Below are 12,144 nucleotides of genomic sequence, written 5' to 3' on the forward strand. Positions count from 1 at the left end.
CACAGTGGTTAGTAATAAGTGTAGTGGTAGTTATACATAGTATTGTATGTACACAGTGGTTAGTAATAAGTGTAGTGGTAGTTATACATAGTATTGTATGTACACAGTGGTTAGTAATAAGTGTAGTAGTGGTTAGACATGGTATTGTATGTACATAGTGGTTCAGGACTCTTCTTTTAGTGCATTGTTTGACTTCTTTGTGCACTTATTTTTTTAAGTTAAATTTTCCCAAGGTCATATCTCTCCTCACTTTTTGAGAAGGATGTTTTACATTTTGGGTAGCAGGTTATTGTTTGCTTCATGCATCATTTTAGCTGTTTGTAAATTTACTATATGAGGCAATTCCAAAGAAGTAAAAAGTAAAGTTATCCGTAGTCCAGTACCTTGGTCCTTCTCGGATCTCTCGGCCGTTCCTGTACCACTTGACAGCGGCCTTGTCTTTGGACAATTTGCAGGTGAACTCCGCCTCCTCAAACTCAGTGACAGTCTGGTCTTTGACCTGTGCGGTGAAGTCTGTTGGTGCCTCGCTGATGATCAGTTCAGCAGCGCACTTGTCTTCTCCAACCAAGGCGCTATACTCGCCCTCATCCTCCATGATGCAGTCTTTGATGGTCAGCGTGTGGGTGAGGCCTTCAGTTCTGTAGATCACGCGTTTGCTGAGGGTCACCTCCTGGCCAGCCTTCATCCACCTCACGGTCGCCTGGGCTCGATTCACCTTGCATGCAAAACTGATGGTCTGCTTTTCCTGAGTCTCAATGTCCTCGATGGGATCCAGGAACTTCAGCTTCTCCTCTGTGGATGGAATGCTTTTTAGAATTTCATGATCACCAATTGCTGCCGTCTAAGTTATTTTGTGTTTCAATGTGATTGGTGTCTTGGAGGGAAGATTCTTTCAAGGAATCCACAGAAATGATCCAATGATTCAAAGTTGATAGCACTATGTTATACAGTAAATAGTAACAGCAACACACTATCCTCAGTACATGACTATGGATTTCAATTTCAAATCAAAAGTGCCAAATTTACATTTATTTCTCTTCTGACCAACATCTCTGTATCCTTAGCTGGATGTGGATGACACATTTACTGTATAATTCCCTTTCTAATTCACATGCCAATGTTTCGTCACTTTCGGCTCCTCCTTGTTCATCACATTAATAGTTTTGGCTTAGTTTTTAGTGTTGGTCGCGTGTCACGTGCATCATAACCGTCCACTCGTAATGTCACAGAACATCAGTCAGCTGGCATTATGCCCCCTCCTGATTCGTTCTGTGCCGCGGCATAAAAAAGTGGAGAAGAGATGTCGGCAGGCACACAGGGATAAAAAACGTTCATCTTTATTATTCCGATTACAGATAAACTAACTGAGCGGTAAGATGCCTAGATCTATAACAAAAGTTATGCATTAACATGTAACAGCTACTTATATAGAAAAAAATGTCAGTTGTTTCATGGCTGTGCTCAGCATCATGAATTCTACTATAGAAATGTGTTTTCTCCAAGTTGGTTTGTTAAACTACTATTTCACCATGAATTGGAACATGTGCACATTGCTGAAAGCTTTTGAATATGATGCCTTGACTGCGGCTGCATGGCCTTTTGCATCATCCTTTTAATTTCTCCTATACAGTATCTGTAATGTTGTATAGCAAATGGTACGTGGACGTAATACAGGATGAACGCCCTAGTATCTATTTTCACTGGCATATTACTCACTTTATGAACACAACTATTGAGGAGTTATGTGTCATTATCTTTATTGCCGTATTGCTTTGAATTATGATATCAACTATGTTGATGACCTGTGAACTTTGAAGCTGTGAATGTGAAATACTAATCATTCGTATTTAGTATAGTAGCTGCAAAGTTTACCGCTTAGATTTAATATATGCTATATGTTTTATAGCAAGAAGTAGATCATTTTGATTGTGTGCACTCCTGATATACATGTACAAATACTCATATTTATAAATGGCATAAGTAAATATGTATTCTCTATATTTATAGTAGGAGGTAGGTCTTTCGGACAAAGTAGCGCACAGGTTTAAAAAGTGTGAGCACCCCCGCGCTACATTGACCACATTTAATTTGAAATAAAATATCTATCAAATATCAGAAAAACGTTTCACTACACTTTATTTTGAAAAACATGCACTGGAATCACCTCTCACCCTGTTGCCACTTGACAGATAAGGAGTGAAAGACAAGGCAGAGAGAAAGGCATTTCCAGTAAATTAATGCATTTGTTGTTCAAGTCTGTGAAAACAACCCTAATGTTGACGTTATTACCAACAGAAATATTTTACACAGCGGTGGCAGCCCGCTTCCCATGCAGCCCACCACCACAGCTTCAAAAAATCCTTGGGGAAACCCTGAAATACGTTGCTGGTATTGGACGTTCGGGTTTATAAAAAGGTGTAACTACGTCTTCGGTATTGAATGAGTTAAGTGAAAAGGATGGTTTACCTGCAACTCTAGCATGGGCCGAGCACTTGACCTGCTCTCCTCTCTGATTGGTCAGGCCGATGGTGTAGTTGGCCTCATCAGCCTTGCAAGCATCCCGGATCCTCAGGGAGAAGACATTGTCCCTTTGAGCCATTAGGTACTTGCTGCTCTCAAATATGGTCTCCTGGTTCTTAAGCCATTTGGCCTTTGCTCCCTCCACGTTCGTCTCACAGTTAAAAATGATCTCGCTTCCCTCTTTCACCTCTGTGTCTCTGATGGGTGTTACAATCTTCAGTTTTTCTGCAATGGAGTACAGATGCTCCAGTCACAACCAAAGTCAGTGAGCAAAGCTTCATAAGGGAATCAAATGATTCTCACCAATCACGAAGAGATCAGCGGACGCTCTAACGCTGCCGATGTGGGCCACGTAACCTCCCTCATCCTCCAGGCCGCAGTTTTTCACCGTAAGAGCCCGTCTCTTTCCATCACTGACAATTGTGTACTTGTCCCCAGTTTCCACTTCCTTGTCCCCTCTGAACCATTTCACCTCGTAGGTTTCTTTGGAGACTGAGCAGACAAACTCGGCCTTCTCACCTTCCACAACCTCCTGGTTCTGAGGTCTGGCGATGAACTCGGCTGCAAGTTCTGGTTGGCAGAAGATGACAAATGTCACTGTTGGCCCTACAACTGCATTTTCAAAGTCTCCCCAGGGGAGCTATACCTCACACTTTGAAAACCCTTTCTATATGGGACTTTTTCTCAGTCTACAATCAGGAGAGATTTGTACCGTTTAGTTTCAGGATGGCGAATGTTTTGACACTGGAGCTGAGTCTGCAGTTATATTCCCCAGCATCCTCCATCCTCAAGTCTTGGATGATCAAGATCCTCTTGCGTCCGTCCGTGATCTGCTCGTAACGGCCACCCTCTGGCAGCTCGCTCTCTCCTTGGTACCAGGTCACTTCTGCCCCAGCCTTTGACACCTCGCAGATCATCTTCACGCTGTCTGTCTCTGTACCTTCCACGTTAGACAGGTTCTTGGTGAACCTGGCAGCCTCCTCTGTGAAGAAAAGTTTTTTGTGGCTGAGGTAGACAGTAAGTGTGCACGATAATTATCAGAATGATAATTATGAGGAAACTATGACGTCATACCAACAAATCCAACAACATTAAAAATAACTCTGATAGCACCTATGAACACTGCACACACACACCCACACACACCTACACACACACACATACTCTACCTCTCCATTTGTAGGATGTTTGTCTGTTGGTTGAGATAGTATGCCCATACAATAACCCTGCCCTCACTTGTGTATTATCAAATAATCTGGTATATCACTATGTAAATACTTACTTTCTGTTTGATTTTTTTCTCAAGTTGTCTGACTTTTTAGTTTGTGTAAATCAAAATAAAGTGGTCCTCCAGAAGTGGGGGTGAAAATAAATAAATACATAAAAAATAAAAAAATAAGTGGGGGTGATATCTGATTAGGACAAATCAAATCAACAGGCAAAGTTGGTCAAATCCTAATTTGTTCCAGTCTTTATCTCCAGGTGTGCACAAACTACACTTACACCTAAACTAAAAATGTAGATTAAAAAAAAGTTAGGGGTTATCGGTATCATTTCGGTCTTGAGAAGCAGAAAGTTATCGGCATCGGTTTGACAAAAAAACAGATGTCGTATATCTGTGACAGCAATCTTAAAGCAGTCATGTGATGCCAAAAAGCAGTACGGGGTATGCCAAACACTGTGCTGCAAAGGTTCACCGTTAGCAAAACAGAACATAAGCAAATACAGTGCTTAAGGTGATCCAAGCGTTCCCATTAGCTGCTACATGAGGAGGCAGGTGGCTATGGCTACCGGGTGCTCAGTAGGGTTGTAACGGTACAGCATCGTCAAGGTCCGGTGCGTACGTCTTTGGTACAGTGATAGTAAAAAAGTACAAACCATAAAAGTACTGACTTACTAATAAATACTATTCTTGAATAATACATTTTATATGATATACAGTCAGACCTGTCTTAGCGGCCACCTGTATATAACGACCGCCTGTATATAACGGCCGCCTGCCTATAGCGGCCACTGAAAAATCCCCCCGCAGAAAATTTGCGTGTTTTCGACCCTGTGTGTAGCGGCCACCTGTCTAATGCGGCCAGCAGCCACCCATTTTGTCTCCCTTGGTCAATATCTGACCGCATTGCGGCCAAAATACCGACTCAAGCAGAAGCTTCATGCACGAAAAAGTTTCGTTTTTTAATCAATGACGCCGTCGTGTGTAGACTTTAATTACTGAGTCCTAGCTCAGTCACAATCATTCACAAGATCCACACAAACTGTCAGTTGTTCCACATAAAAAAAACGCTGTCTTCTTTGGAGCTTGTTGCAGACAGTGACACCGTTTATTTCCTGGTGTGCACTGGTCAATACTGTAATGCCGCTTGTTGTGGGGAAGGAGAGACTCACGTCGCCGATGCACTTTAATGGCTTTATTAACAGCGGAGAACACTGCAGGACTTTACATCCACGCCAACATAAACACACGTCCCAACTCTCTCGACACTCACAGCTAGCACTGAGCCTAGCTCTCCTGCTCGGGACGTCGCACCGTCACTTCCCGTCACTTCCTGATGAACTAAAGCCATAATGACACTCTGCTGTATATACAGTAGCACAGCTTTGTTCTGTGGGTGATGTAGAATAACAAGCCTAGTTGTCTTTACAGCTTTTATCCGCAGTCCCACAGTGCCCTCGACTGGTCAACATGTAACAGTATAATTATATGTATCTGCAAGCACATCAAGCTTCTAATCACAGACATGTTAATATGTGCGCGCACAAATTCAAAATAGCCGCCAACCTGTCTATAACGGCCACCTGCCTATAGCGGCCACTTTTGCCGTTTTCCTTTAGTCGCCGCTATAGACAGGTTTGACTGTAGTTTATTTGATATACTGTATATCAGATATTTGATACACTCCTGATCAAAATCTTAAGACCAGTTGAAAAGTTGCTAGAATTTGCATTTTGCACATTTGGATCTTAATGAGGTTTTAAGTAGAGCTACAATATACAAAAACAAGAAGGGGGAGTGAGTCAAAAAGCATTTTGAAAAAGTAATTTATTGAAAACAAGAATTAAACTGAAACAGGCTGTTTACAATGCTCGCTTGACCAAGGACTTCTTCAGGGAGAATAACATCACTCTTTTGGACCATCCTGCATGTTCCCCTCATTTAAATCCCATAGAGAACATTTGGGGATGGATGGCAAGGGAAGTTTATAAAAATGGCCATCAGTTCCAGACAGTTGATGCCCTTGGTGAAGCCATCTTCACCACTTGGAGCAATGTTCCCACTAGCCTCCTGGAAACACTCGCATCAAGCACGCCCAAAGCCATTTTTGAAGTGATGAACAAGAACGGTGGAGCTACTCATTACTGAGTCCTACTGAGAACATTTTTGTTCTGTTTTGGAGAATTTTTTTTATTATTTTTTGAGCGATGGTCTTAAACTTTTGATCAGCTGATAAACAGCCTATTTCAGTTTAATTGTTGTTTTCAATAAATGACTTTTTCAAAGTGCTTTTTGTCTCACTCCCCCTTCTTGTTTTTGCATATTGTAGCTCTACTTAAAACCTCATTAAGATCCAAATGTGCAAAATGCAAATTCTAGCAACTTTTCGACTGGTCTTAAGATTTTGATTAGGAGTGTATAAGTTTGATATAATATATTGCTTATTTTGTAGCTATTCTAATATTCGGATCCTCGTTCCCCCAGCGAATACTTTTCCTTTCGAGACCGCCAGGTATTTGATGAGCGAATAAATGCATGACGTAAGAAACACTTGCTGTCTTGTGGAATGTATTGTTCTTAATGTACAGTTAAAGCGTTGGCCATCTCCTGTGCGTGAAAAACTGAAGCTGAATAGGATGACGTGTACCACTACACTCCTATTGACTTCACGTTGGGGTGAAATTGAGCAATCTGCAAGCTAACACTGAGCTAGAATGAATCAATATCTGTAAGCAACCCCGACTAATTCAGGTAACAAATCAAGCGATGACAAAGTGTCTTGACGTCGTCATCCAGTAAACTGAGGATGGAGCTGAACTCAAGCTAGCTTACATTAGCCGAGTGAAAGGAAGCCTCACCAATGACGGTCAGCATGCCAGAGCTCTTGGATGTCCGGGCGTCACACTCGTATTCTGCCTCATCGTCCATTGTAGACTTGTGTATAATCAGGATCCTCTGAAGCCCCTTGGCCATGATCTCGTACTTCTTTCCTTTTCTTATCTCGCTCCCATCCTTAAACCAGCGAACCTGCAAGATCACGTTTGGGCAAATATTGTTCAGCAGGTGAAAGTCGTGATCAGAAAATATCTCATGAAGATTCACACCTTGGCGGACTCGCGGGACACTTCACATTCAAATTTGGCAGATTCTTTCTCTCTGACCTCAACGTCCTGCAGAGGCTTCACAAACTCCACGTGAGGCGCTGAGGGCACATAATGACTAAAAGTTAGCCAAAGGTTTTCATCCTGAGAAGGTCAAAAGGATTGCGTTCTTACGAATGACATCAAGGAAGCAGGAAGTCTTGAAGTCCTTGGCATCACACGTGTATGTCTTAATGTCATCGGGGTTGCAGTCGTGAATGACCAGCACCCTCTTTACGCCATCGACAAACATGTCGTATTTCTTGGTCTTGCGGATCTCTTGCCCTTCCTTGAACCATCGCACATCTGCATTTTCTCTGGAGAGCTCGCACTCCAGCGTGGCAGTGGCTTCCTCCTCCACCGTCTGGTCCTCCAGAGGCTTGGTGAACTCCACTGGCGGTTCTGAGCGCAAGCCAGACATGAAAGTTGAGTAAAAAAAACAAGATGTTAGAGGCAAGCGGCAAAAGATTAATCTGCTGGTTTTACCTCTGACAATGAGCTGAGCCTGAGTCTGGAAGTCCTTGGCACTCAATCTGACCTGTCCCACTTCGGACAGTTGCACATCTCGCACCATCAGACTGTGCGTTCGGCCAGCCACTCGAGTCTTCACCTGCCCGACCCAAACAAACAGTGTCACACCCATTTCCTGTTGGCTTCCAAATCTTCAAGTTTGTGGCTGATGTGCTGCACGGACCGTTGGACAACAACAGGTCACCTGACTGGAAGGAACTAGCTGTGATGTCATACTATTAACAAAAGGCTAATGAAGGGTAAATAAACAGCATTAATAATAAACTGTGTTAATAAACACATAACAATGTGAATACACTCTTATTGAATACTGTAGATAATAAAGAATGTAAATAATCAGTTACCAAATGGTGATATTAAACTGTTAATGAACAACTGTTAATAAAGTCTTAGTAAACAGGGGAAATAAACAGTGAATAAACAATTAATCAGACAGTGTAAATCAACTGTTCATAAACAGAGTTAGTGGTCAGTCTTCATAAACAGTTAATAAAGAGATAAACAGTGTTAATAAAGTGTTATAAACAGACTTGATAAATTGTTAATAAACAGATTCTTTTTGCTGTTGGTGATAGTGCAATAGTTTTGGGTCAAAGCTATCTAAATTGAAGTTTGCATTAAAGTTTACGAGTTTCAGATTAAAGTTGATGTTAAAGTTGGCCAGCGATAGTTTTAGATGAAAAAGTTAAAGTTGTTAGTTTTAGACTGAAATGAATATTAAAGAAAACAGATACATTGCAAGGATTGACTGGAAAAGGTAACAAAAAGACTTTTACTGTGGAAGGTGACTTCCTGGAGGCTAAAGCCCCATATAAGGCAGCGTTGGGTGGCAGAGAGATAAGAGTTTGTTAAATTTAACTTGAGCACAGCACACAGAAACGAATACAATGTTATCATCATTACATTCCAGTGCTAAAAATGATCAATTCAAAGAATAAAAACCTTTAAAAGATTGATTAAAAAAGAAAAAAAGAGAGAAAAAATAAACTATGAAAAGGGTAAGACGGCTCACGCGCTCGCTGGCCTCCATCTTTTGTCCTGCCAGGAACCAGTGGACAGCGATGTCTTCGTACGACAGCTCGCACTCAAACGTGGCGGTCTCTCCGGCCGTCACCGTCACGTCCTTCAGGGGCTGCAGGAGACTGATGGCTCGCGCTGAGAGAAAGGACAGATTCATGCGCAATCAAAGAGGGCTCTCGCTCTTTACATGTCCAAAATAAGCGCCTGCTCTCATTGGCTGTCTGTTAGGCTCCTCCTCTCCCCTCACCTTTCACTCGTAAATGAGCGTTTGACTTGGCGTTTGCCGCGGAGAAGTCAACGCCTCCCGCCATGTCCATGCGCACGTTGTAGAGGATCAGAAGATGTCTGCTTCCCTCCTCCTTTATCTCCACGTCCTTACCAAATCAAAGGTCACATGTTTCAATACAACACTTTAAATTAGGGCAGTCAAATGATGAAACATTTGAATCTAATTAATCCCTGATTAATCACCATGTGTGAAATATGCCCATTTTGACTGTAGTTTATGAACAAAGAGAGGACATACATAAGGATATACAGTATATATTTGTATGTATTGATACCTCCAAATGAACTGAAAGTTGCAATCAAGCTGAAGGATAGCACACACATCTGATAATCTATTTACCTAACGCTAGTCTCTTTAATAGCAGCATAACATTTGATACACACTTTAATCACATTAATGCGAGCCTTGAAGAGTTGCATTCAAAGACACCAAGTAATTTAAGTTGAATTGACATGTTTCGAGTGCTGATGTATTTTGTGGGATTTCCAAGCATACTTAAATGCAGCAACTTGTAAGAGCTACAGTATGTTAGTGAGAGATAAGAATATTCACTTGCTGTTTTTGTCTTTGTGTTCATTTAGACCACACATACACACTTAGTACAGATGTTGTGATGTTCGGAGTGTCCGTGAATGCACCCCGCTGTAGTCTTGTGACAAAGTGTGGTTCTGAGGAGGACGAGAGCCGTGTTTGTGAGTAGGAGATACATACAGTATATGATGTTGTAATCGCACTGCTGTTGATGGGTTCAGGGCAGAATAAAGTTATAACATAGCGGCAGACTCTGTGTGACTCTGTGTGGACACTACACATCCGATCTACAGTGGTGTGAAAAAGCCCCCTACCTGACTGATTTTTCTGCATGTTTGTCACACTTACGTTTCAGATCATCAAACAAATGTAAATATTAGTCAATGACAACTCAACACTTTATTCACTTTTTAAATAACTCAACACTTTATTCACTTTTTAAATCAAAGTTTTTATTATGAAGGGAGAAAAAAATCCAAAGCTACATGGCCCCGTGTGAAAAAGTGATTTCCCCCCTGTTAAAGCATAATCTAGCTGTGGTTTATCACACCTGAGTTCAGTTCCGCTAGTTATAAAGCCATTTCTAAAGCTTCGGGACTCAAGCCAACCACAGTGAGAGCCATTATCCACAAATGGCCAAAACATGGAACAGTGGTGAACCTTCCCAGGAGTGGCTGGCTAACCAAAATGACCTCGAGAGCACAGCCACGACTCATCCGAGAGGTCACAAAAGACCACACAACAAAATCCAAAGAACTGCAGGCCTCACTTGCCTCAGTTAAGGTCAGTGTTCATGACTCCACCATAAGAAAGACACTGGGCACAAACGGCCTGCATGGCAGAGTTCCAAGACCAAAACCACTGCTGAACAAAAACAACATTAAGGCCAGAAAACATCTTGATCGTCCCCAAGACCTTTGGGGAAATACTCAAATGTTGAACTTTTTGGAAGGTGTGTGTCCCATTACATCTGGCATTTCAGAAAAACAGTAAAATATGGTGTTGGTAGTGTGGTGGTCTTCAGGACCTGAAAGACTTGCTGTGATAAATGGAAGCATGAATTCTGCTGAAGGAGAATGTCCGGCCATCTGTTGGTGACCTCAGGCTGAAAGCAACTTGGGTTCTGCAGCAGGACAATGATCCAAAACACACCAGCAAGTCCACCTCTGAACTGATGAAGACTTCGGAGCGGCCTAGTCCAAGTCCTGACCTGAATCCTATTGAGATGCTGTGGCATGACCTTAAAAAGGTGCTTCATTCTGGAAAAGCCTCCAATGTGGCTGAATGACAACAATTCTGCAAAATTCCTCCCCAGCGCTGTAAGAGACTCATTGCAAGTTGATTGCATCTGTTGCTGCTAAGGGTGGTCCAATCAGTTATTAGCTTTAGGGGGCCATCACTTTTTCACACAGCTTTGGATTTAATAATAAAAAGTTTAATTTAAAAAGTGCATAAAGTGTTGAGTTGTGTTGTCATTGGCTAATATTTACATTTGTTTGATGATCTGAAACATTTAAGTGTGACAAACATGTAAAAAAAAAATAAGAAATCAGGAAGGGGACAAACATTCTTTCACACCACTGTATGTAACACAGGCATACATATAACATCACACATATTGAACATATTTTTCTTGATTTGGCTCGTGTGTCTTGTACCTTTGAATCCTGAATTTCTTTGTCATTTTATTGGATGGTTTGTGTCATGTCCTGTGTATGTCGCTCTGCTGCCCCCTGTCTGCCTTGTGTTTCAGCGCATGCTGCTGTCCCTGACTGAGCTGATGAGACACACCTGTGACCAATTACTGAGACCTTTATCTGCTGCTGCCAGACAACAGAGCAGCGCCAGTTATTCCTTCGCCTACCTGTGAACCTAGAGCCATTCCTGCTCCTCTGACGGCTTCTAACTGGTGTGCCTTTTGCCTGTTGTTACCTGAGTACCTATCCCTGCTTACGCTAAGGTATTTCTGCTACCTTTTTGTATTGCAGCTCTCTCAGTTTTCTTAAGTGTTTTTTCCTTCCTTTATAGTTTGGCAGTCTTTCGTGTTTGTACCTGGCTTTAGCCCTGAGACTTTTTGTTGCCCTTTTTGTATTTTTGCTCATGTTTTGATTTATTACCTTTTTTGGTAATAAACCTTTTTATATCACGCGCTTAGTGTTTCACTCTGAATTCTGGAATCCAGAACTCGGCGTAGCTGAAAGGTGACAGTTTGAAAAATACTGTATATTACTATGACAGGAGTTTCACACTTGTATGACAGAAATGTTTATTGCACTTAATCAAGTTAATATGATGGCTTTGAATGTCGACCAAAGTATTGCGAACATCAATCACAAGATGTGAACATGGAAAACTGTGTTTTAAAACGTGGTCTCCAATGTTTTTTCTTGTGAGAGCTACTCTTACAAAGTGAAAATGGCCTACAGCGACTCATTTTTGGAACACTTATTTTCATATTTTATTTCAACCCAAACAAATTGAGTATGCATGTTTTACCAGAACATTAACAAACTCATATTTTGTATTAAAACAACAAAAAATGTCCATGTGCAGCCTCATGTAATCATGAGGGTCTACATCACATGTGTCAAACTCAAGGCCCGGCGGCCAGATGTGGCCCCCCACATCATTTTATGTGGCCCGCAAAAGCCTGGGAATAATGTGTGTCAATAATGTGCTTCATCTTTTTCCTTTTAAATGTATTTATTCTTTCATTTTGACGGAAAAATTGTACTGCGTGCAGTTTTTCTAAACTTTAATATTATCTGATCAGATATTCCCAGCATTTTTTGTTATCAAATAGAAATCCCTGAACGTCTGCTTGTCACCTTGACATGTTCACTTCACCTCTCAATTCAAGGCAAGTTATCCATCACTTTGTTAGTAAAACT

The 12,144-nt window shown here is 41.5% G+C and overlaps 1 protein-coding gene across 16 annotated transcripts in view; it reads right to left on the reverse strand.

Moving 5' to 3' along the window:
• LOC129187574 (titin-like) overlaps window positions 1-12,144 on the reverse strand; it is a 172,621-nt gene that overhangs the window by 87,392 nt on the left and 73,085 nt on the right. For all 16 annotated transcript variants that reach the window (XM_054787058.1, XM_054787067.1, XM_054787066.1 and 13 more), the window contains 10 exons: window positions 8,681-8,807; window positions 8,426-8,568; window positions 7,369-7,492; window positions 7,018-7,284; window positions 6,847-6,944; window positions 6,601-6,769; window positions 3,233-3,502; window positions 2,824-3,090; window positions 2,467-2,745; window positions 384-792 (listed from right to left, as the gene is read on the reverse strand). In XM_054787058.1, coding sequence (XP_054643033.1) covers window positions 384-792; window positions 2,467-2,745; window positions 2,824-3,090; window positions 3,233-3,502; window positions 6,601-6,769; window positions 6,847-6,944; window positions 7,018-7,284; window positions 7,369-7,492; window positions 8,426-8,568; window positions 8,681-8,807 — 2,153 coding nt within the window. The remainder of the gene's footprint in view (window positions 1-383; window positions 793-2,466; window positions 2,746-2,823; window positions 3,091-3,232; window positions 3,503-6,600; window positions 6,770-6,846; window positions 6,945-7,017; window positions 7,285-7,368; window positions 7,493-8,425; window positions 8,569-8,680; window positions 8,808-12,144) is intronic.

This window comes from Dunckerocampus dactyliophorus, chromosome 9 (genome assembly GCF_027744805.1).
Source record: "Dunckerocampus dactyliophorus isolate RoL2022-P2 chromosome 9, RoL_Ddac_1.1, whole genome shotgun sequence".
NCBI lineage: Eukaryota > Metazoa > Chordata > Actinopteri > Syngnathiformes > Syngnathidae > Dunckerocampus > Dunckerocampus dactyliophorus.